This window comes from Symphalangus syndactylus, chromosome 12 (genome assembly GCF_028878055.3).
Source record: "Symphalangus syndactylus isolate Jambi chromosome 12, NHGRI_mSymSyn1-v2.1_pri, whole genome shotgun sequence".
In the NCBI taxonomy this organism is placed as follows: domain Eukaryota; kingdom Metazoa; phylum Chordata; class Mammalia; order Primates; family Hylobatidae; genus Symphalangus; species Symphalangus syndactylus.
This window is the reverse complement of record NC_072441.2, coordinates 53468230-53494904: the sequence shown is the minus strand read 5'-3', so window position 1 is coordinate 53494904 and position 26675 is coordinate 53468230. Positions and strand designations below refer to the sequence as shown.

Genomic DNA, 26675 nt, shown 5'->3' with positions numbered 1-26675 from the left:
CCTGGGTGATAGAGCCAGACCTTAACTCAAAAACAAACAAAAAAAGTGCCTACAGGAGTCCTGCACTTGAAAGCCAGTATCTACCATGATAAAAACACATGAAGGTACAAAACTCACTGGAAAACCAGATACACAAATGACAAAGAGAAAGGAGTCAACATTAACGCTACAGAAAACCAACCAGAAAACAACTGACAAAATTACAGGAATAATCCCCATGTATCAATAATAACTATGAATGTAAATAAATTTCCCACATAAAAGATATGGACTAGGAAAATGGATTTAAAAAACCATATGTTAACTACACACTACCTACAAGAAATGCAGTTCACCTGTAAAGACAAACATAGACTGAAAGTAAAGGGATAGAGAGATATTCCATGCAAACAGAAACCAAAAATGAGCAGAAATAGCTATACTTATATAAAATAGACTTTAGGTCAAAAACCGCAGAAACAAAGAGGTAATTATATAATGATAAAGGGATCAATTCAACAAGACTATAGAGCAATTCTAAATATATATGCACCCAACACTGCAGCACCTAGATATATTAAGAAAATATTAGTAGCTCTAAAGAGAGAGATAGACTCCAATGCAGTAACAATTGGGAACTTCACAACCCCACTCTCAGTTTTGCACATGTATCGTCTAGAAAGAAAATCAACAAAAGAAACATTAGAGGAGTTAAACTACACTTTATACCTAATGGAACTCCCAGACATTCACAAAACACTTCATCTAACAGTTGCAGAATGCACATGCTTCTCATCAGCACATGCAGCATTCTCCAGAACAGAATATATATTAGGCTATAACTCTCAACAAATCTTTAAAAGTTGAAGTCATATCAAGTATCTTCTCAGACCAAAATAGAAAATTTTCTTTTCTTCCTTTTCTTTTCTTTTCTTTTTTTCCTTTTCTTTTCTTTTTTTCTGAGATGGAGTTTCAATCTTGTTGCCCAGGCTGGAGTGCAATGGCGTGATCTCAGCTCACAGCAACCTCTGCCTCCTGGGTTCAAGCAACTCTCCTACCTTAGCCTCCTGAGTAGCTGAGATTACAGGTACCCGCCACCATGCTTCGCTAATTTTTGTATTTATAGTAGAGACAGTGTTTCACCATGTTGGCCAGGCTGGTCTCAAACTCCTGACCTCAGGTGATCTACCCGCCTTGGCCTCCCGACGTGCTGGGATTACAGGCGTGAGCCACTGTGCCCAGCCTAGAAAAATTTCTTAAAACAAATATAAATTGAAACACAACATACCAAAACCTATGAGATACAGCAAAAGCAGTGACAAAAGGGAAGTTTACAGCAATAAATGCCTATATCACCAAATTAGAAAGATTTCACATAAACAACCTAATATACCTCGAGAAGCTAGAAAAGCAAGAACAAACCAAACCCAAAACTAAAAGAAGGAAAGAAATAATAAAGATGGGCAGGCCAGGCACTGTGGCTCATAGCTATAATCCCAGCACCTTGGGAGGCCAGGCGGGAGGATCACTTGAGGCTAGAAGTTCAAGACCAACCTGGGCAACATAATAAGACCCTGTCTCTACAAAAAAAAAAAAAAAAAATTAACCAGGCATGGTAGCACATGCCTATATTCTCAGCTATTCAGGAGGCTGAGGTGGGAGGATTTCTTGGGCCGAGGAGGTTGAGGCTGCAGTAAGCTAAGACTGTGCCATGGCACTCCAGTGTGGACAACAAAGAATGCCTCAAACAAAAAACAACAACAAAAGATCAGGGCAGAACTAAATGAAATAGAAACTAAACAAAAATACAAAGGATGAAATAAAACAAAAATTGGTTTTGTGAAAAGTAAAATCAATAAACTACAAACTAGACTAACCAAGAAAAAAAGAGGAAAGACCCAAATAAAATCATAAACAAAAAAGGAGACAGTACAGATGACACCACAGAAATACACAGGATCATTAGAGACTATTATCAACAACTATATACTAGCAAATTGAAAAACCTACAAGAAATGGATAGATTCCTGGACTCATACAACCTACCAAGATTGAACAAAGAAGAAATTAAAAACCTAAACAGACCAATAACAAGTAACAAGATTCAATCAGCACTTAAAAAGCCTCCCAGAAAAGAAAAGTCCAGGACTGGATGGCTTAACTTGTGAATTCTACTGAACTTATAAAGAAGAACTAACACCAATTCTCCTCAAACTATTCCAAAAAAATCAAGTGGAGGGAATTCTTCCTAACTCATCCTGTGAGGCCAGCATTACCCTGATATCACAACCAGACAAGCACACAGCAAAAAATAAAACTATAGTTGAATATTCCTGAATAGCACAATAGAGAACCCAAAAATCCTGAACTAAATATTAATACTTGCAAATCGATCCCAGCAGCACATAAAAAAGATTGTTTACTGTAATCAAGTAGGATTTATCCCAAGGATGCAAAGACAGTTTGATATATATGCAAAATCAATAAATGTAATACATCATTTCAACAGAATGAAGAATAAAAACCTTATGATCATCTCAATAGATGCAGAAAAAGCATTTGATAAAATTTAAAATATTCCTAGGAACATATCAACATAATAAAGGCCATATATGACAAACACACAACTAATACACTGAATGCGGAAAAGCTGAAAGGCTTTCCTTTAAAAACTGGAACAAAATCGGGCAAAAGAGAGAAATAAAAGGCATCCAAACTGGAAAAAAGGAAGTCAAATTGTCCCTCTTTGCAAATGACATGATCTTATATAGAGAGGACTCTAAAGATTCCATTAAAAAAACTCTTAGAGCTGATAAACAAATTCAATTGTTTCAGGATACAAAATCAACATACAAAAATCAGTAGCATTTCTATAAACTAATAACAAGCTAGCTGAAAAAGAAATAAAGAAAGCAACCTATTTCCAATAGCTACAAAAAAAAAAATCTAGGAATAAATGTAACCAAGGAAGTAAAAGATCTCTACAAGAAAAACTACAAAACACGGATGAAAGAAATGGAAGAGGACACAAATGGGAAGATATCCCATGCTTGTGGATTAAAAGAATTAATATTGTTAAAATCACCATATTACCAAAAGCGATCTTCGGATTCAGGACAATCCCCATCAAAATACCAATGACACTCTTCACAGAAACAGAAAAAACAATCCTAAAATTCATATGGAACCACAAAGACCCTGAATAATAGCCAAAGCAACCCTGAGCAAAAAGAACAAAGCTAGAGGCATCACACTATGACTTCAAAATATACTACAAGGCTAGTAACCAAAATAGCATGGAGTTTGTTTAATAACAGGCACAAAGACCAATGGAACAAAATAGAGAACCCCAAAATACATTTACGTGTTTATAGCCAACTGATTTTTGACGAAGGTGCCAGGAGCATACATTAGAAAAAGGACATCCTCTTCAATAAATGACACTGAGAAAATTGGATATGAATATGAAGAAAAATGGCACTAGATCCCATCTCTCACCATATTAAAAAAAAAACTCAAAATGGATTAAAGACTTAAACATAAGACTCAAAACTATAAAACTATTACTAGAAGAAAATAGAGGAGAAATGTTTCAGGACATTGGTCAGGGCAGATTTTATGGCTGTTATTTCAAAAGCACAGGCAGTGCTTGCTTCAGCAGCACATACACTAAAATTGGAATTATACAGAGAAGATTAGCATGGCCCCTGCATAAGGATGACAAACAAATTCATGAAGTGTTCCATATTTTAAAAGATACACAAATAAATACATAAGAAAAAAGCACAGGCAATGAAAACAAAAATAGAATAATGGAACTATATTAAACTAAAAAGCTTCTGCAAAGCAAAGAAAAAAATACAGAGACAATCTGTAGAATGGGAGAAAATATTTGCACTAATCATGTAACAAGAAACTAATATCCTTAATATATAAAGAACTCCAGAGCATAAGAACAAATAATCCCATTAAAAAGTGGGCAAAGGACCTCAATAAACATTTCTCAAAAGAAAACATACAAATAGCCAACAGGTATATGAAAAAATGCTCAACATCACTAGTCATCAGGGAAATGCAAATCAAGACCACAGTGACATATCATCCTGCCCCCTGTTAGAATAGCTATTACCAAAAAGACAAAAAATAACCAGTGCTGGTGAGTATGTGGAGAAAAAGGAGCTCTTGTACACTGTAGCTGAGAATGTAAATTAGTACAGCCTCTATGGAAAACAGTACAAAGCATTCTCAAAAAACTTAAAATAGAACTACCAGACAATCCAGCAATCCCACTACTGGGTATTTATCCAAAGGAAAGGAAAATCAGTATATCAAAAGGATATCTTTAGCCCTGTATTTATTGCAGCATTGTTCACAATAGCTAAGATATGAACTCAACCTAAGTGCCCATCAGTGGATAAATGCATAAAGAAATACTATTCAGATATAACAAGAATGAGATCCCGTCATTTGCAACAACATGGATGCAACTATAGGTCATTATGTTAAGTGAAACAACCCAGGCACAGAAAGACAAATATCGTATTTTCACTCACATGTGGAAGCTAAAAAAAAAAAAAAAAAAAAAAGGGAGGGGGGTCTCATGGAGGTAGAGAGCAGAATGATAGCTACCAGAGGATGGGAAAGGTACAAGGGCAGGGGGAGGAATAAATAGAGATTGGTTAATGGGTACAAAAATTGAGTTAGATAGAAGGAATAAGTTCTAGTGTTAGCACAGGAAGGCGACTATGGTTAACAATAATTTACTCAAAATTTCAAAGTAACTAGAAGAGAAGATCTGAAATGTTCCCAACACAAAGAAATGATAAATGTTTGCGGAGATGAATATCCTAAATACCCTGATTTGATCATTACACATTGGATGCATGTATCAAAATATCACGTGTACCCCATAAATATATACAATTATTATGTATAAGAAAAAAGTTTTTTTAAAAAAGAAAGAAACGTATTTGAAGTACCTGATAAGTAGCTGCATCTAGATTTGATAGTGCCACATACAGTAAATTATTCTGAAGAGTATAGATCCCTGATGGAATAGCAAGTTTAAGTGTTTCCATAGGTTTATTGAGAATTTCATCATGTAGTACTCGATTCAGTGCTCTTAGACTACATTCTAGAAAATAATATGAGAAAAATCAGTAATTAAGTAACTGAATAAGTTACATATCTGCTCTCAAGATCTCAATTTTCTCACCTATAGAAAAAGAAAATTAAGCTACATGTCAAGATACTTTTAGGGCTAAAATATATCTTTATGATGCTGATTTTTTAAATGTTAAATATTATAATGTATCACACCTTATATTCTTTTATTCTGACAATCAAATTTATCTTATATATATCTACATATATGTGTATATACAAACACATACAAACACATATTTATGACAGCCAAAAGCTCAAAGTTTTAATTCGTCAACCAAGTATTCTTAGTTTATTATAGCAATGTTATAAAAACTTGTATTTTGTGCATTTTGTTTATCATCAGCCATTTATGCCAATTAGTAATTGTGAAGATTTTAATCGTAAAAAGAAGGTAAATCAGTTAGGGAATAGGTTTGGTTGCGAACAACAGAAAACCCAACTAACACTAGTTCAACCCATAGGGATTTGTCAAACATAGGGTGAGTCCAGACTTAAAGCTTTTATAGGGACTCAGGGACCCAGGTGCTCTCTCTCTTTAAGCATACCTCGTTTAATTATGCTTCATTTTATTACACTTTTCAAATATTGCATTTTCTTCCAAATTGAAAGTTTGTGGCAACCCTGGACCAAGCAAGTTGCAAAGGGTGCCAAAGTGTCTAGCTGTGAAAGGAGGGGAAAAGTCCCTGGGGTGGACAAAGGACTCTAAGAAAAGTGGGAAGGTGGATGCTGGAAGCAAATGAACCCACTCCTAAAAGTGACTGTCAGGCTGGGCACAGTGGCTCCTGTCTGTAATGCCAGCATCTTCGGAGGTCAAAGTGAGAGGAATGCTTGAGGCCAGGAGTTCAAGACCAGCTTGATCAACATAATGAGAACCTGTCTCTAAAAAAAAAAAAAAAAAAAGTTTTTAATTAGCTGGGTGTTGTGGCACCTGTAGTCCCAGCTATCCAGGAGGCTGAGGCAGGAGGATCAACTGAGCCCAGGAGTTTGAAGTAGCAGCAAGCTATGATTGCATAACTGCACCTCAGCCTGAGCAAAAGAACAAGATCCTCATCTCAGAAAAAAAAAAAAAAAAAATGTGACTGTCACTGGCTTGAAAACAAACCAGATTAGCTCTGGCACAGGCTGCCAACCAGTGATCTGGAAGAAGGCTTCTTCTTCCACTTCTCCCACCCTGACTGCAACATTGAGACTGAAGAAAACTCAAAGTGGTGCCACTAATGGGTCTAGGTGCCATCAACCAGGAGAGGAAAAAAAGAGAAAGCTGGAGCCAGAGGATTTCAGAGTTATGAGGAACCAACCCCTTCTTGGTTGCATGAATCTCTCATACAGCATTATCTTTTAAAGACCTTCCAGTATCTATGTTGGAAATCCTCTAACCACTGCAGCCCTCTGGCAATAAACAGGCTGAAATCAATATTCTAGGTTCAGCTGGATTATCAAAGAGACAGCAGGATTCTCTCTTTCCTGTTAATACAATGCTGCTACAAATTAAACCTGTGTCACTTCATATTGCAAATTATTAAAATTATGTCCAAGAGAGGCATACTTAGAAAAAAAGCATAGCAGAAAAACAAAATAACTGCATTAGAGTAGAATAACAGGCTTTAAAAATTTCTGCAATATAACCTTGAGAAAATTCCTGGATGGTAAAATAAACAAATATATATATGTGTGTATATATATATATATAAAATTAGATCTTAATACATGTCCAATTTTTGGAAACCGAAATGTGCCTGGTATGTGATAATATCAACTAAGCACTATTCTAAGATCCATATATATATATATATATATATATAAAACTACATATAAAACATATATAACTGTATATATTTTGGCTTTTTAATCTTCCTGCTTTTCATCTGTTGTCTACGTGATTATTGCAACAAGGTCATCAAAGTACTGCTGCATCTCTAGTTCTTGTTTCAGGCAGCAAAAAAAAGGAGAGGAAACAGCAGCTTAGCAGGTATCTTCTTGGTTCTCATTGAACAGAATTGTGTTGCATAACTACCCATAGCTGCAAGGAAGCTGGGAAGTCTTTTCCTTTATTTCCTCCACATTAGAGCCAAGAAAGGGAGAAAGGGATTGAAAATGAACTTTGAGCTGGCCAATCTCATGGTATCAGTCACGAAAAATAGCCAAAGATCCTTTAGAGATATATACATAAACTCCTCAAAAAAATGAGAAATTCTAAGGAACCCTAGAATTAGGGTTCTAAGGAGCCTAGAATTATTCTAATTATTCTAATTTGAAGGAACCCTAGAATTATTTACCAATAATAATACTTTAGACAATTTTTTCTCTCAATATAAAATAGGAAAACTTTGATTATGAAAAGTTTTTTGAAATAAAAAAAACTTTAAAATTACTACCTGGTACTCACCCTCTCCTCAACGCAAAATAATAGTTGAAAAATTCTTAACTAAGATAAAAGTTGCCAAAAGGTTTTTTTCTTAGTTTTACCAGAAAAGAAAACTAAAATATTACCTTAATTTTATGTTATTTTATTTTTAGAGATGAGGGTCTCGCTATGTTGCCCAGGCTAGATCCCAACTCCTGAGCTTAAGCAATCCTCCTGCCTCAGCCTCCCAAGGAACTGGGACTACAGGTGTGCACCAAACCTGATTATTTTTTAATTTTTAAATTCAATTTTTAAATAATCACCAATTCCTGGTATTAAGATTTTTTATTTTTGCCAATTTGAGGGCAGTGAAATTGTGTCCTGTGGTTTTAATCTAATTTCCTTGATTGCTAGTGAAGTTGAGCATCTTTTTACATATTTATCTGCCATGCAGGTTTCTTCTTCTGTGAATTACCTGTTTATATCCTTTGCCCCCTTTTCTATTAAGTTTCTATTAACTCTGATTGAGTTGTAGGAGTAATTGTAATTCTGGATATTAATTATTGGTGGTTACAAGTGATATAAATATCTTCTCTTAATTTGTGACTTGTCTTCTTGATTTGATTTACAGATGTTTTTCAATTTAATATACACTAAATTATCTATTTTTTCCTTTATGTCTTATTTGTGCCTTTTGTATGTTGTTTGAAATCATTCACAATAGTAAGGTCATAAAGTTTTGCTTTTTAAATGTCAATCTTTAATCCACCTGGAATCTGTTTTTCTGTATGGTGTGTCTATAGATGCTTTGGTTCACTGAAAGTTGGTTTTATCACATTTTCACCACATCTCTCTACAATGCAACTATTTGTGTCAAAGATATCTTTGGCTCCACAATGTTAAATGCAGTGAACACTTCTGCTCATCTATACCTTAGCAGCAAAAACACTACCATCTCAGCTTGGCTATTACGTTTCCATTTATCTTTCTATTTTGCTTCTGTCTTCTTTTGCTGATTCCTCATGTGGAATCTGACCTCTAAATATTGGGAATGCAACAGAGTTCAGCCTTTGGCCTTCTTCTCTTCTAGTATACACTAGGTTATCTCATTCAATCCTCGACTTTAAAGCAAAATGTAAAGTGACATATTCTTGAGCTCTATACGCATAGATTCTACTATTTGACATCTCAGTGGGAATGCCTTATAGCTGTCTGAAACTTACATGATGCAAAAAGCAGCTTTAATTCCCCCCCAAATCTATTTATATATATCATTAATTGCAGCACCCATTCACCCAATAGTTTAATCTAAAAACCTAGCAATTATTCCTCAAGCTGGATTCCTCCTTTCTTCTGACTTTCACATATTCAGTCTTTTAACAAGTCAGTCAGATGTAGTTTGAAAGAAAACACACAAAAAGGGCCAGGTGTGGTGGCTCACTCCTATAATCCCAACACTTTGGGAGGCCGAGGTGGGCAGATCACCTGAGGTCAGGAGTTCGAGACCAGCCTGGCCAACCTGGTGAAACCCCATCTCTACTAAAAATACAAAAAGTAGCAGGGTGTGGTAGCACACACCTGTAATCACAGCTACTCGGGAGGCTGAGGCATGAGAATTGCTTGAATCTGGGAGGTGGAGGTTACAGTGAGCCAAGATCGTGACACTGCACTCCAGCCTAGGCGACATAGTGAGACTCAGTCTCAAAAAAAAAAAGAAAGAACGAAAGAACGAAAAGAAAGAAAGAAAGAAAGGAAAGAAAATACACAAAAAGCCAAAAAAAACCCATAAAAATTCATCATCATTAGTTATTAGAGAAACACAAGTCAAAACCACAATGAGAAACTACTTCACACCTATTAGAATGGCTATTTAAAGAAAAAAACAACAAAATATTAAGTGCTGGTGAAGATGTGAAGAAACAGGAACCTTCGTACTTTGTTGGTGGAGATGTAAAATGGTCCAGTTACTGTGAAAAACAGTTTGATGGTTCCTTAAAAAGTTAAACATAGAATTACCATATGACCCAGCAATTCTACTCCTAAATATATACCCAGAAGGAATGAAAACAGGGACTCGGACAGATACTTGTACATCTACTGAAGCATTACTCATTGTTCTTTCCAGCATTATTCACAATAGCCAAAAGGTGGAAACAACCCAAGTGTCCATGCACACATGGATGAATAAACAAAATGTGCTACGTCCATACAATAGAATGTTATTCAGCCATAAAAAGGAGTAAAGTTCTGATGCATGTTACAACGTGAATAAATCTTGAAAGCATTTTGCTAAGTACCAGACCTAAAAGGACAAATACATGATTCTACTTATATGAAATATTTAGAATAGGCAAATTCATACAGCCAGAAAGTGAATTAGAGGTTACTAGGGGCTGTGGGTAAGGGAGAATGGGGGCTATTACTTAACAGTTACAAAGTTTTTGTTTAAAGTGATAAAAAAACTTTAGAAATGGACAGTGGTCATTGTTGTACAACATTGTAAAAGTAATGACAATGAAGTGTACACTACAAATAGTTAAGATGGCAAATTTTATGTTATGTGTATATACTTTACCATAGGTTTAAAAAATTAGAATTGAAATATACCAAAAACCATTAAGTAATATACTTTAAACACATAAATTATATGGCTCATGAATTATCTCAATAGAACTATTTTTTAAAACTATATAAAATTAGTCACTGCTGGACTAATCAATAAAGCAAATAAATAGGTGTTTACATTAGTAAAAAAAAATTATTATGATTCTTCTAAAGTTCTAACAGTAACAGATTTATAAAATTTACTCTTAAATTATTATAAATGCAAGAAACTATTTTATATTTACAGAATTAACCAGAAGATATGAATCATGATACAGATTAAAATAAAATGGCTTTATTACTAGACTTAAAATGTCTTAAGAAAATGTTTAAAATATTGAAATATTCTTCATACTAGGCCATTCGACAATGCAAGAGTGCAAATGTGTAGTTACCAATATATACATATGCAAACTAAATAAATTGCATTGATTAAAAACAAAAAACCTAGATACCTACTGCTGTCTTTGTAGACCAATAAAATGCAGGCCATTATCTTCAAAAGTTCAGCAACAACCACTGCTGTAGAAGATAGATAACGAGGTCCTTCTTCTTTTAAAGTTCTGGAATAACGCATTGTTAGAACCAAACTGGTAGTCTGAAAGACCAAAATTCCCAGGGAAACGTATTTTAGGTTGGCGGACATTGTTTTATCTTCATTTGCCTGAAAAACAAAATAAACAGGGCAAATAAATAAGATTACAACATATGAAAACTAGCATATTAAAAAACACCAAGAGGGAGAAGGGAGAGGGCCTGCAGGTCTCTCCTCCACCTGCCACCAAAAAGAAAAAAGAAAAAAGAAAAAAAAAAACAGAAACCAAGAGACTTCTTGTTCCAGACAAGATGAAATAAGCACACTCCACCTTATTCTTTCTGCTAATTACAACCAAAAACCTTGAATTGGAAACAAAAAGCAACTACCAGAAGACTCAGGAAGGTGAAGAAAATAAGGTAAACTGGCTAGGGACATCAGATCTTGAGGGATGACTCAGCAGTGAATTCCCTAGAGATTTTTTTTGCTACAGATATAATCTACTTTGGGTGCCACAGCAGCCCACAACCTGAAACTGCTCAAAGGCATAGAAGAACAACAGCAACAAAAGCCCCAAGAAAAACATACTTTCTCTAACCAAAGGCCTGAGAAGGCAAGAGTCTTTCAGAATAAAATCTTTTCAACTGGTTACTGTGTAATCAGCAAGAAAGAACTTTACTGACCATCCTCATCTTGAACCAATGAAAGCAGAGGTGGTGGCCCTTCCCCTTCCCACTAGGGGTTACAGCAACAGAAACTGTGGGACAGAGCCCTGCTGACCATTCCTGCCCTATAGAAGGCAAATGTTTGCAAGGAGGCAGTACTTTTCCTCCCTCCCCAGTGGCTGTCTATTAACATAGAAGATTTAAATAGGAAACAGAGTCTCGTAATATAATATGCAAAAAGTTCAGGAAACAATCCAAAGTAAGTATATTTATTATACCAACAAACAGAAAAAAGGTCTCAACTTGGATGAGTAAGGACAACCAACAGACAACAATGCAGAGATGACACAGTTGTTGCAATAGTCAGAAAAGAATTTCAAGCAAGCTATCTTAAAAATGCAGCAACAAGCAATTATGAAGACTTAAAATAATTTTAGACTCACATAGTTTAAAAAATTTACAAGAGTTCATATGTACCCTTCACCCAGCTTCCCCCAATGATACTAATTCAAAATCCCTATATTTTCCCTAAAGCAATTCAGTATTACTCCAGGAGACTTACTTTAAATATGAAGACATATATAGGTTAAAAAGTAAAAGGACAAAAAAAGATATATCATGAAAAAAATAACTAAAAAAATTAAAGAAACTTTATTAATATCAGCCAAAATGGGTTACATAAGATTTATTTCTGGAATCAAAGAAGGACATTTCATCATGATAAAAGGGTCAATACATTAGAAAAATATAACCATTTTAAATATATATGTGCCTAATAACATACCTTCAAAATACATAAAGCAAAAACTAACATAACTAAAGGGGAAAACAGGTAAATGCAGTCATAATTAAAGATTTTTACCCTACCTTTCTCGGTAATTAGTAAAATAACAACAAAAAAGAAAACCCAGTAAGAATATAGAAAATCTGAACACTATCAACCACCATTACCATGGTGGACATAAAAATGATCTACCTGGCTGGGTGCAGCAGCTCACGCCTGTAATCCCAGCACTTTGGGAGGCTGAGGCAGGTTGATCATGAGGTCAAGAGATTGAGACCAGCCCGGCCAACATGGTGAAACCTCGTCTCTACTAAAAATACAAAAATTAGCTGGGCGTGGTGGTGCGCACCTGTAGTCCCAGCTGCTCGGGAGGCTGAGGCAGGAGAATAGCTTGAACTCGGGAGGCAGAGGTTGCAGTGAGCCGAGATCATGCCACTGCACTCTAGCCTGGCGGCAGAGCAAGACTACGTCTCAAAAAAAAAAAAAAAAAGATCTATCAGATCTTACTTGAATTCAAGGAAGGACTTAATGCAGTGTGTAATACCTGACTGCTTTCCCAGTGATGATCACATCCTTTGTCATAGATTTAACTGAAGATGCAATTCAATTCTGAACAAAATCGCTGTAGGCTTTTTTGGTAAACAAACAAATAAAAACCAAGCAAGCTTATTTTAAAATCATATGGAAGTACGAAGGACGTAGACCACCAAAACGATTTTGAAAAAGAAAAACAAAATTGAAAGGCTTAAGCTACCAAACTTCCAGACTTACTATAAAACTACAGTAATTGAAACTGGTGGCTGGGCGCGGTGGCTCATGCCTGTAATCCCAGTACTTTGGGCGGCCAAGGCAGGCAGATCACGAGGTCAGGAGTTCAAGACCAGCCTGGCCAACATAGTGAAAGCCCGTCTCTACTAAAAATACAAAAAATTAGCCAGGCATGGTGGTGGGCACCTGTAATCCCAGCTACTCGGGAAGCTGAGGCAGGAGAATTGATTGAACCCAGAGGCGAAGGTTGCAGTGAGCTGAGATTGCACCACTGCACTCCAGCCTGGGCGACAGAGCGAGACACCATCTCAAAACAAAAAAAAAACAAAAAAACAAAGCCTGGTATTGGCATGAGGACAGAAGCATAGAACAATGGAACAGAATATAGTCCAGATTTAGATCCATATGTCTTATGAGCTTAGGCTGCTGTAACAAAGTATCATAGACTGGGTGGCTTAGAAACATAGCAATTTATTTCTCACAGTTCTGCAGGCTGGATCAGAGTGCCAGCATCGTTGGGTTCTAGTGAGGCCCTTCTACTGGGTTCACAGATGTCTGTCTTCTCATTGTATCCTCACATGGCAGAAAATAGAGAGTTCTCTGGGGTCTCTTTTTTTTTCTTTTTCTTTTTTTTGAGACGGAGTCTCACTGTCGCCCAGGCTGGAGTGCAGTGGCGCAATCTTGGCTCACTGCAGGCTCTGCCCCCTGGGGTTCACGCCATTCTCCTGCCTCAGCCTCCCGAGTAGCTGGGACTACAGGCGCCCGCCACCACGCCCGGCTAATTTTTTTTGTATTTTTAGTAGAGACAGGGTTTCACTGTGTTAGCCAGGATGGTCTTGATCTCCTGACCTCGTGATCCGCCCGCCTCGGCCTCCCAAAGTGCTGGGATTACAGGCGTGAGCCACCGTGCCCGGCCGGCCCTACTTCTTAATACCCTCATATTGAGAGTTAGGATTTCAACATGTGAATTTGGGGAGGCAGGGGACAGAGGGGAGAAGAGCACAAATACTCAGTCTATTAAACCATAAATATTGTCAAACAATATTTGACAAAGGTATAGAAAAAAAGGGGATAGTCTTTTCAACAAATAGTTCTGGACTGGAATAATGAGATCTATGTATTTTTATTTATTTATTTATTTTTTGAGACGGGGTCTTGCTCTGTCACCAGGCTGGAGTGCGGTGGTACGATCTCGGCTCACTGCAACCTCTGACTCCCTGGTTCAAGCAATTCTCCTGCCTCAGCCTCCCGAGTAGCTGGGATTACAAGCACACGCCACCACACCCAGCTAATTTTTGTATTTTTAGTAGAGACGGGGTTTCACCATGTTGGCCAGGATGGTCTCGATCTCCTGACCTCATGATCCGCCTGCCTCGGTCTCCCAAAGTGCTGGGATTACAGGCTTGAGCCACCGTGCCCCACCAGATACATGTATTTTTTTAAAAATAACCCTCTACCCCTAACTTTCTCACACCAAATATTAACTAGAAATGGATCATATAGCCATTACAAAAGCTGAAACTATAAATATTCAATAATAACAAAGCATAGGAAAAAAACTGTAATCATGTAGAGATAGGCCAAGAGTTCTTAGGATACAAAAAGCACAAGCCATAAATGAAAAAAATGGATAAATTGGACACATTAAAATTAAAAAATGGGCCACGTGCAGTTGCTCACACCCGTAATCCCAGCACTTTGAGGGGCTGAGGCAGGAGGATCACTTGAGCCCAGAAGTTCCAGACCAGCCTGGACAACAAAGTGAGACCTCAGTTCTACAAAAAATTAGCTAGGCATGGTGGCATGCACTTGTGGTCCCAGCATTCAAGAGGCTGAGGCAGGAAGATCAATTGAGCCCAGAAGGTCAAGGCTGCAGTGAGCCATGTTCATGCTACCACACTCCAGCCTGGGTGACAGAGCAAGACTCTGCCTCAATAAAATAAAACAATAATAAATTAAAGACTGCTCTTCCAAAGATACTGTAAAATAATATGAAAGGCAAACTACATTATGGGAGAAAATATTCTTAATACATGTATCTGACAATATATCCAGAATATATACAGAACTTTAATAATATAATAAATCAAAGACCGACAATCCAATTTAAAAATAGGCAAAAGATATTTTACCAGCCGGGCACAGTGGCTCATGCCTGTAATCCCAGCACTTTGGGAGGCCACAGTGGGTGGATCACCTGAGGTCAGGAGTTCAAGAGCAGCCTGGCCAACATAATGAAATCCCATCTCTACTAAAAATACAAAAATTAGCCGGGCATGCTTGCGGGTGCCTGTAATCCCAGCTACTCAGGAGGCTGAGGCAAGAGAATCGCTTGAACCCGAGAGATGGAGGTTGCAGTGAGCCAAGACTGGGCCATTGTACTCCAGTGTGGGCAACAAGAGTAAAACTCCATCTCAAACAAAACAAAACAAAACAAAACAAAAAAAGATATTTTATCAAGAAAGACAAATAAGTGACTAATAGGCATAGGAAAAGGTGTTCAACATCACAGTCATTAGAGAAATACAAATTAAGACCACAATGAAATACCATTATGTATCTATTAGACTGGCTAAATTTTAAAAACTGATACAACTAAGTGTTAAAGGGGATTTAGAGCAAACAGCCCTCAACATTGCTAGTGAAAATGTAAAATGGTACGACCACTTTGAAAAAGTTTATTAATTCCTTATTAAAAGAAAACAGCACTTTGGGAGGCTGAGGCTGGAGGATCACTTGAGGCCAGGAGTTTGAGACCAGCCTGGGCAACATATTGAGACCCCATCTCTACAAAAAATTAAAAAATTAGCTGGGTTTGGTGCTACATGCATGTAGTTCCAGGTATTCAGGAGGCTGAGGCAGGAGGATGGTTGAGCCCAGGAGGTTTGAGGTTATAGTGAGCTACGACTGAACTTCTGTATCCTAGCCTGGGCAACAGAGCAAGACCCTCTCAAATAAAAACAAAAAGAGGACAGGAGAGAGGAGAGAAGGGGAGGGGAGAGGAGGGGAAGGGGAGGGGAGAGGAGACCAAGGGGAGAAAGACAGGTAAGAAAGGGAAGGTAGGAAAGGAAGGGAAGAAAGGAGAGGAGGGGAGGAGAGGGGAGGGAAGAGGAGGGGAGGGGAGGGACAGAAGGAAGGGAAGGAAGAGAAGGAAGAAAACAATAAATAATCTTTTCATATGACCTAGCAATTCCACTCTTAGATGTACCCAAGAAATTTGAAAATACATGTTCACAACAATATTTGTACATGAATATTTATAGGAGCTTTATTTGTAACATGAAAAATGAAATACTCCAAATGCCCATCAATATTTGAATAAATTATCCTATGTGGTATATCCATACAATGGAATAATGCTCAGCTATGAAAAGGAATAAAATACTGCCACACTAAAGCACCCAAAAAAAGTAAAAAACATACTGAACAAAAAAAATTTAAAAACAGTATACTGTATACTTTATCGTTCCATTTATATAAAATTCTAGAAAAGGCAAAATTAAACTATAGTGACAGATGCAAACTTATGGTTACCTATAGATAGGGGCTGGGGTTGAGGGTTGACTGCAAAGGGACAGCAAAGAATTTTTGGTAGTAGTGGAAATACTGTGTGGTGGTTATATGATTGAATTTATTTATCAGAATTCACTGAATTGTGGATTTTGTTTAAATCTACAATTGAGGGGTACAATGGTTCATTTTATTCAATGCGTACATTTTATTGTATGTAAATTACAACTCAATAAAGTTGATTTAAAAAAATTAAAGATTGAGGACATACCAAATAATAGCATTCCTAACCAGGCTTTCTTCACAACTTTGGCTCTAGCTCTGATTTCTTTAGATTAATTCTAAGGACATTCTGTTAGTCTATTCTTCACCCCACCTGTATCTTTTCCATGAGTCCAACTTCTACCTAAGTTTTTTCAAATGTGAACCCTGTTTATAGTATATCTCTTTAGAGCTCTCACAACCCAAGCTATCAAGCTACCAGGTTGCTACAACCAAGCTACCACGGTTTAGGTATGGTTGTATATATATGATCCTTAACTCCTAATTATTGTAATATATATAATATATTCAAACAGATTCAACAATCATTATTTCATGCCCACATTAGGCTAAGTACCATAGTTACAGAGAGATCTATTCCTAAAAGCATTAAGTCTAGCTTACTAAATTCAGCAATTCCTACCCTCAGATGAATATGCTCCAAATACGAACAATGCAGCACCATGAATATAAGGATAAAATTTTTTTTTTTTTTTTTTTTTTTTTTTTTTTTGAGATGGAGTCTTGCTCTGTCGCCCAGGCTGGAGTGCAGTGGCGCAGTCTCGGCTCACTGCAAGCTCCACCTCCCGGGTTCATGCCATTCTCCTGCCTCAGCCTCTCCGAGTAGCTGGGACTACAGGCGCCCGCCACCACGCCCGGCTAAGTTTTTGTATTTTTAGTAGAGACGGGGTTTCACCGTGGTCTCGATCTCCTGACCTCGTGATCCACCCGCCTCGGCCTCCCAAAGTGCTGGGATTACAAGCGTGAGCCACCGCGCCTGGCCAAGGATAAAATTTTTAATGGTAAAATATGTATACTCACCATTAAATATACATAGATTATAATTATTGGAAAAAACGATCTTAAGCATTTAATTTGACTTTCAGAGACAAAAACTGAATAATATATCTCTGTTACAAATAGAGGATCAAGATTAGAGGAAAGAATACATAGACTTCTTAATCATCTATCTCAATTTTGTCCAATGTGAAATAAAATTATAACACTTCAGAGGTATAATATGTTTTCGAAATCATCTAATATAATTTCTTCACTTTAAAATGTAGAAAATAGTGAATAGAGAAGTAGATGATTTGTTCAAGGTCACTACTAGTAACTGGAGACACCAGCCTATATAGCTTATTTCAGGCTCCCTGGCTCCCACTACATGCTATTGTAAAATTCCAGGACATCCTGGTGCCTTTATCTCTATATGGAAGGAGAGTAAGTTTCCAGCAACTTACATTTGGCAGAGGCATCTAATTCTCCTGGAAAATGTCAAACAATGATTTCATATCTGTTCAAGGAAGTCTTTTGTTTATTCTGTGCAAATAAGACCATAATGTCCCTATTATAACAGCAATGCTCCAACTTCTTTTCAAGTGAAAATTTAGGCCAGGCGTGGTGGCTCAGGCTTGTAAACCCAGCACTTTGGGAGGCCCAGGTGTGCAGATCACTTGACTCCAGGAGTGAGAGATCAGTCTGGTCAAAATGGTGAAAACTTGTCTCTACAAAAAATACAAAAATTAGCTGGGCGTGGTGGCCTGTGCCTGTGGTCCCAGCTGTTGGGGTCTGAGGAGGAAGAATCCCTTGAGTTCGGGAAGTCAAAGCTGCAATGAGCCAAGATTGTGTACCACTGCACTCCAGCCTGAGTAACAAAGAGAGGCCCTGTCTCAAAAAATCAAAAAATAAATAAACAAATAAATAAAAATTAAAGGTCAGGATATACTTTGAAAATTTTGCATTTCCATTTCCAAACATCAATATAAACATTCACCATAATAATCCAGTTATTATTAATGCTCTTTATTTATTATAATGTATGTTTTTAAAAGTTGAAAAGTAGAATATGGCCAGGCGCAGGGGCAGGCAGATCACTTGAACCCAGGAGTTAGAGGCCAGCCTATGCAACGTGGCAAAACCATGTCTCTCCTAAAAAATACAAAAATTATCTGGGCATGGTGGTGCATGCTTGTAGTCCCAGCTACTCAGGAGGCTGAAGTTGGAGGATCACTTGAGCCTGGGAGGTCAAGGCTGCAGTGAACCATGGCGGCACCACTGCACTCCAGCCTGAGCAACAGAGTGAGACCCTGTCTCAAAAAAAAAAAAAAAAAGTAGAATATATGCAAACAAATGATCATTTGTAACAGATTACCTATAAAGAATTAAAATTTAATTTACTATTCTGCCTAACAGTAGAATAAACTCAAAATGAAAATAATCAGGCATCCAAATTGATAAAGAGGAAGTCAAACTGTGGCTGTTTGCTGATAATATGATTGTATACTTAGAAAACCCTAAAGACTCATCCAAAAAGCTCCTAGAACTGATAAATGAATTCAGCAAAGTTTCAGGATACAAAAGTAATGTACACAAATCTGTAGCTCTGCTATACACCAACAGTGACCAAGCTGAGAATCAAATAAAGAACTCAACCCCTTTTACAATAGCTGCAAAACAATAAAATAAAATACTTAGGAATACACCTAACCCAGGAGGTGAAAGACCTCTATAAGGAAAACTACAAAACACTGCTGAAAGAAATCATAGATGACACAAATAAATAGAAATATATCCCATGCTCACAGATGCGTAGAATCAATATTGTGAAAATGACCGTACTGCCAAAAGCAATCTACAAATTCAATGCGATTCCCATCAAAATGCCAGCATCATTCCTCACAGAACTAGAAAAAACAATCCTAAAATTCATATGGAACCAAAAAAGAGCCTGCATAGCCAAAGCAAGACTAAGCAAAAAGAACAAATCTGGAGGTATCACATTACCTGACTTCAAACTATACTATAAGGCCATAGTCACTAAAACAGCATGGTACTGTTATAAAAATAGGCACAAAGACCAATGGAACAGAATAGAGAGCCAACTGATCTTCAACAAGGCAAACAAAAACATAGAGTGGGGAAAGGACACCCTATTCAACAAATGATGCTGGGATAATTGGCCACCTGTAGAAGAATGAAACTGGATCCTCCTCTCTCACCTTATACAAATATCAACTCAAGGTGGATCAAGGACTTAAATCTAAGATCTGAAACCATAAAAATTCTAGAAGATAACATTAGAAAAACCCTACTAGACACTGGCTTAGGCAAAGACTTAATGACCAAAAACCCAAAAGCAAATGCAACAAAAACAAAGATAGATGACTAAAAAGTTTCTTCACAGCAAAAGAAATAATCAGCAGAGTAAACAGACAACCCACAGAGTGGGAGAAAATATTTGCAATCTATACATCCAACAAACAACTAATATCCAGAATCTACAAGGAACTCAAGCAAATCAGCAAGAAAAAAAACAAACAATCCCATCCAAAATTGGGCTAAGGACATGAACAGACAATTCTCAAAAGAAGATATACAAATGGCCAATAAACATGAAAAAATGCCCAAAATCACTAATTATCAGGGAAATGCAAATCAAAACCACAATGTGATACCACTTTAATCCCACAAGAACAGCCAAAATCAAAAAATAAAAATAAAAATAGATGTTGGCATGGATGTGTTGAAAAGGGAACACTTTTACACTGCCGGTTGGAATGTAAACTAGTGTAACCACTATGGAAAACAATGTGGAGATTCCTTAAAGAACTAAAAGTAGAACTACCATTTGATCCAGCAATCCCACTACTAGGTATCTAGACAGAGGAAAAAAAGTCATTTTATGAAAAAGATACTTGCACAGGTATGTTTATAGCAGCACAATTTGCAATTATGAAAATATGGAACCAGTCCAAATGTCTATTAATCAACAAAGAAATTGTGGTATATATACGATGGAGTACTACTCAGCCATAAAAAGAAATGAAATAATGACATTCACAGCAACCCAGATGGAATTGGAGACCATTATTCTAGGTGAAGTAACTCAGGAATGAAAAACCAAACATCATATGTTCTCACTCCTAAATGGGAGCTAAGCTATGAGGATGCAAAGGCCCCTTTAATCTACAACTCTACCTCTTCTCCCCAGGGGAATCAATTATCTGGCTTAGCCACAAGTGTTTTTATCCTATTTTTAAAAATTTAATATTTCATATGACTTCTCAGGCCCCCTCTATTTCTTGTTTTTGTACTTTTTAACCGCTATATCAGATCTACTTCTTTTGGGAGTACATGTGATATTTTCATACATGTATATGATGTGTAATGATTAAATAAGGGTTAATTGGGATATCCAACAAACTAATCTTTATGTTGAGAACATTACAATTCTTCTAGCTATTTTGAAATGTAAAATAATTAATTAAATGTAAAATAAAATTAAAAAATAAGACCGGGCACGGTGGCTCATGCCTGTAATCCCAGCACTTTGGGAGGCCAAGGCCGGCGGATCATGCAGTCAGGAGTCTGAGACCAGCCTGGCCAACATGGTGAAACCTCGTCTCTGCTAAGCATACAAAAATTAGCCAGGTGTAGTGGTGGGTGCCTGTAATCCCAGCTACAAAGGGGGCTGAGGCAGGAGAATCGCTTGAACCTGGGAGGCAACCTCCATCTCAAAAACAAATAATAATAATATATTTCCCTATTGTATTATCAAATACTAAAACTTATTCCTTCTATTCAACTGTTTTTTTTGTTTTGTTTTGAGACGGGGTCTCGCTTTGTCGCCAGGCTGGAGTACAGTGGCACGATCTCAGCTCACTCCAACCTCTGCCTCCCGGTTTCAAGAGATTCTCCTGCCTCGGCCTCCTAAGTAGCTGGGATCACAGGTGCCTGCCACCACGCCCGGCTAAATTTTTGTATTTTTAGTAGAGATGGGGTTTCACCATGTTGGTCAGGTTGATATCGATCTCTTCACCTTGTGATCCGCCCATCTAGGCCTCCAAAAAGTGCTGGGATTACAGGCATGAGCCATCGCGCCTGGCCCCCAACTGTATTTTTGTAGCCGTTATCCAACTTCTCTTCATCCCACTCCCCTCCAGTTCTGAAACACACACACCCACACACACACAATTCTATTAATCTAATTTCAACTTTTTCTCCTAAAAGTTCCACATAAATTTGTAAAATGTAAACGTTGAGTATATCTATATAGTAAAATATAACATATAATAATCAACTATTGTATAATTATTATAATGATCCATAATTATAATCTTTGGGTATGAGTGTAGACATTACAATCACGCTGATTTGATACAGCAATCACATTGCTAGCACTTCTATAAATCCTTTACAGTCCTGTGCCCAAAAAATATTTCAGGGTTTTGTCTGTCACCCTAATAGATCTTGAACTTGCTTTCTAATCACTAATTCTCCTCTAAATTTTTGGAAGTTTGATATTTATAAAGTTGAGTTTTATTATTTTTAAATCTCTTCTCACCTCTTGGGGGAAAATATACAAGAAAATTTCATTCATCTAAACTCCATTCATTTGGATTTAATGAGTTTGGATGATGGCTTGGTTAGAATTTACTTTTGCATTTTATACAAAAAATATTAGCTTATTTCATGTTCAAAGATATTTTCAGTAATTATTTAATACTCTTAAGAGAAAAAGATTTTCAAACACACTAAAATCTATAGTTTAAATATATGTGATCTGCTAGTTACCTTCATTTTTATTAAAGCAGCTCCCAAAGATCATTGCTTTACAAAGTTTTATCAGCCAATTACGAGTTACTTTACAGGTCTAAATATTTAAAAAATATACATTATAGGCCGGGAGCAGTGGCTCAAACCTGTAATCCCAGCACTTTGGGAGGCCGAGGCGGGCAGATCATGAGGTCAGGAGATCGAGACCATCCTGGCTAACACGGTGAAACCCTGTCTCTACTAAAAATACAAAAAATTAGCCGGGCATGTTGGCGGGCGCCTGTAGTCCCAGCTACTCGGAGAGGCTGAGGCAGGAGAATGGCGTGAACCCGGGAGGCGGAGCTTGCAGTGAGCCGAGATCGCACCACTGCACTCCAGCCTGGGTGACAGAGCGAGACTCCATCTCAAAAAAAAAAAAAAAAAAAATATTATATATATATATACACATTATATAATGTATGTTTCATTAATGCACACTTACTACCACCCCATCCTCAAATTAATGAGATACTGATAAATTATTTATATCTTCATTAATTGCATTACAGATCTACACCAAGTTCTAAAATATTCAAAACACCATATACTAATAATTTATATTCATCTTTTCAAAAATAGAATACAGGCCGGGTGCTGTGGCTCACACCTGTAACTCCAGCACTTTGGGAGGCCAAGGCGGGCGGATTGCCTGAGCTCAGGAGTTCAAAGCCTGGGCAACATGGCAAAACCTGTCTCTACTAAAAATACAAAAAATTAGCTGGGCGTGGTGGTGCGCGCCTGTAATCCCAGCTATGCAGGAGGCTGAGGCACGAGAATCACTTGAACCCAAGAGGCGGAGGTTGCAGTGAGCTGAGATTGTGCCACTGCACTCCAGCCTGGGCAACACAGCAAGACTCTGTCTCAAAAAAAAAAAAGAAAGAATACATCCTTCTAGGTGTAGGTAAACCCTAAAATCAGTATTACTACAGACTTATTTCCAGAGGCTCACCAATGTATAGTCTGTATACTTTTTCAGTCTGTGTATAAAGCTTATCATTCTGAGACAATATCTGTATTTTGCTGATATGTCTCCAGCCACTAAAAGTCCTAAAAAACTAAATGTTTAGTCAATGTTTTAAAATTGTGCTAAATTCATATACAGGCTGGGTGCAGTGGCTCATGTCTGTAATCCCAGCACTTTGGGAGGCTGAGGTGAGTGGATCACTTGAGGCCAGGAGTTCGAGCCAAGCCTGGTCAACATGGCAAAACCACATCTCTACTAAAAATACAAAAATTAGCCAGGCATGGTGGCACACACCTGTAATCCCAGCTACTCAGGAGGCTGAGGCCATGAGAATTTCTCAAACCTGGGAGGAGGAGGTTGCAGTGAGCCGAAATCCCGCCGCTACACTCCAGCCTGGGCAACAGAGCAAGACTCTGTCTCAAAAATAAATAAATAAGTAATAAAATAAAATAAAATTCATATATATTTTTAGACTACCTACTATCTTAGATATTCTGTAAGTCAGTTTTCCTTCTATTATAAAAACAAGGGCTAAATTCCTAAGTTATGATTTTTAGAGTAAGCTATATTTACATTTTCTAAACACTATACTCCCTTAGTAACAATATCAGTCTACTAGAGGTTAATGACATAAGAGAGTATATATGAAAACACACAAGTTACAAAGTGCCATGCAAATATGTCACATTATACACTGGTCAGAGACAACTATTAGGGTAAAAAACAAACATTTTAAGGTTTTTCCAAATAAATCAACAGAAAAAAGTATATACATACAGAAATGCTGAGCTCAGTTGAAATTTTTTGTCCATTATCTTCCATGATGCCAAAACTTTAACCTATCATTACAGGCTAAATAATGACAAAATTCATCACAATTGATTTAACTTTTGACACTGGTATTTGTATATATTCTTTTCTAACTACCTCAGAAGTAGCTACAGTACTCAAGAAGAAGAGCAACAATATCTTGTACTTGAGATCCATAATAATCTCGTGGAAAATCCAAAAACCTTTTTTATATAAGTCAAAGAAATGAGTAGAAAGTAATTTACACTACAGATATAACAAACTCAATTTTTATGATAGAAACAATAGCCTCCCCTAAATTATTTCCCTCTTAAGTGCTTAAGAAAAGCAAAATTTTGCTCAATAACATTTAACCAACTCTTCATAACTTACAGGCTCCTATCACATTCTAAGTTAAACAGCTTTTCATTGTTTCTCCTTTTCTTTCTTCCTTAAGGTGTCAGGTAACTGTTTACTAAGAAAATATCACCTGTACGTAAGTTACAGTAGTATCTATTTTTGACTTGTTCTTTCATAGGCTGCAAAATTTCCATTCCTAGATTCAAATAAAACCAAGAGTATTCAGATATTTCTTTACCTATACAAATATAAAACCTATTTGCATTCTAATGTTTAGATAAAAATCGTTCAGCACTATTGTACTCTATACAGAAATGCATTGATTTGGAAAACAAAACGACTTAATATCTCTAAGATCTCCTTTCAATGTGTGGTGCCATGTAAAAATGAACTTACTCCTTCCCATCCTCCCATTTCCCCACACTCTCATGCAATTCTGCTCTACCTCATTCTGTTATGGTCACTTCCCACCACTTACAACAGTTAAAGATATTCTACAAAGAACAGAGACTTGTGTAAAAGCCAGGTAGGGTCTACAGGCACTAATCATTAGTAAAGATTCAAAACTAAGAAGATTGGAGATAGAAATAAAAAAAATACAGTTATCACACAATTCTCCAGATGGAAATCAGCCATCAAATATTTAATTAATACATATATATATAAACACTTCAATAAAGCTGGAATATATATATATATATATATAGAGAGAGAGAGAGAGAGAGAGAGAGAGAGACAGAGAGAGAGAGAGAGAGAGGGAGAGATGGAGTCTTGCTCTGTTGCCCAGGCTGGAGTGCAATGGTGTGATCTCGGCTCACTGCAACCTCTGCCTCCTGGGTTCAAGCGATTCTCCTGCCTCAGTCTCCTGAGTAGCTGGGATTATAGGCTTGCACCACCATGCCCGGCTACTTTTTGTATTTCTAGTAGAGACGGGGTTTCACCATGTTGGCCAGGGTGGTCTCGAAGTCCTGGCCTCAGGTGATCCACCCACCTCGGCCTCTCAAAGTGCTGGGATTACAGGCATGAGCCGCCGCACGTGGCCTGGAAAAGGAAATAATGCTGCATATCTACAACTATCTGATCTTTGACAAACCTGACAAAAACAAGCAATGGGGAAAGGATTTCCTATTTAATAAATGATGCTGGGAAAACTGGCTAGCCATATGTAGAAAGCTGAAACTGGATCCCTTCCTTACACCTTATACAAAAATTAATTCAAGATGGATTAAAGACTTACATGTTAGACCTAAAACCATAAAAACCCTAGAAGAAAACCTAGGCAACACCATTCAGGACATAGGCATGGGCAAGGACTTCATGTCTAAAACACCAAAAGCAATGGCAACAAAAGCCAAAATTGACAAATGGGATCTAATTAAACCAAAGAGCTTCTGCACAGCAAAAGAAACTACCATCAGAGTGAACAGGCAACCTACAGAATGGGAGAAAATTTTTGCAACCTACTCATCTGACAAAGGGCTAATATCCAGAATCTACAATGAACTCAAACAAATTTACAAGAAAAAAACAACCCCATCAACAAGTAGGGGAAGGATATGAACAGACACTTCTCAAAAGAAGACATTTATGCAGCCAAAAGACACATGAAAAAATGTTCATCATCACTGGCCATCAGAGAAATGCAAATCAAAACCACAATGAGATACCATCTCACACCAGTTAGAATGGCCATCATTAAAAAGTCAGGAAACAACAGGTGCTGGAGAGGATGTGGAGACATAGGAACACTTTTACACTGTTGGTGGGACTGTAAACTAGTTCAACCATTGTGGAAGTCAGTGTGGCGATTCCTCAGGGATCTAGAACTAGAAATACCATTTCACCCAGCCATCCCATTACTGGGTATATACCCAAAGGATTATAAATCATGCTGCTATAAAGACACATGCACACGTATGTTTATTGCGGCACTATTCACAATAGCAAAGACTTGGAATCAACCCAAATGTCCAACAACGATAGAATGGATTAAGAAAATGTGGCACATATACACCATGGAATACTATGTAGCCATAAAAAATGATGAGTTCATGTCCTTTGTAGGGACATGGATGAAACTGGAAACCATCATTCTTAGCAAACTATCGCAAAGACAAAAAACCAAACACCACATGTTCTCACTCATAGGTGGGAATTGAACAATGAGAACACATGGACACAGGAAGGGGAACATCACACGCTGGGGACTGTTGTGGGGTGGGGGGAGGGGGGAGGGATAGCGTTAGGAGATATACCTAATGCTAAATGACGAGTTAATGGGTGCAGCACACCAACATGGCACATGTATACATATGTAACAAACCTGCACGTTGTACACATGTACCCTA

General features: G+C 37.3%; 1 protein-coding gene and 1 non-coding gene across 7 annotated transcripts in view; one reads left to right on the top strand and one right to left on the bottom strand.

Annotated features, from left to right (window-relative positions):
• The window catches only part of SLC35A3 (solute carrier family 35 member A3), a 57588-nt gene that overhangs the window by 18606 nt on the left and 12307 nt on the right, over window positions 1-26675 (bottom strand). For all 6 annotated transcript variants that reach the window (XM_063625613.1, XM_063625615.1, XM_063625617.1 and 3 more), the window contains exons 2-3: window positions 10553-10757; window positions 4959-5113 (exon numbers count right to left, since the gene is read on the bottom strand). In XM_063625613.1, the coding sequence (XP_063481683.1) occupies window positions 4959-5113; window positions 10553-10739 (342 nt within the window). In that variant the 5' untranslated portion in view covers window positions 10740-10757. The remainder of the gene's footprint in view (window positions 1-4958; window positions 5114-10552; window positions 10758-26675) is intronic.
• On the top strand, window positions 3625-3731 carry LOC134734952 (U6 spliceosomal RNA). Its single transcript, XR_010117820.1, has one exon. It is a non-coding gene; the product is annotated as a U6 spliceosomal RNA (small nuclear RNA).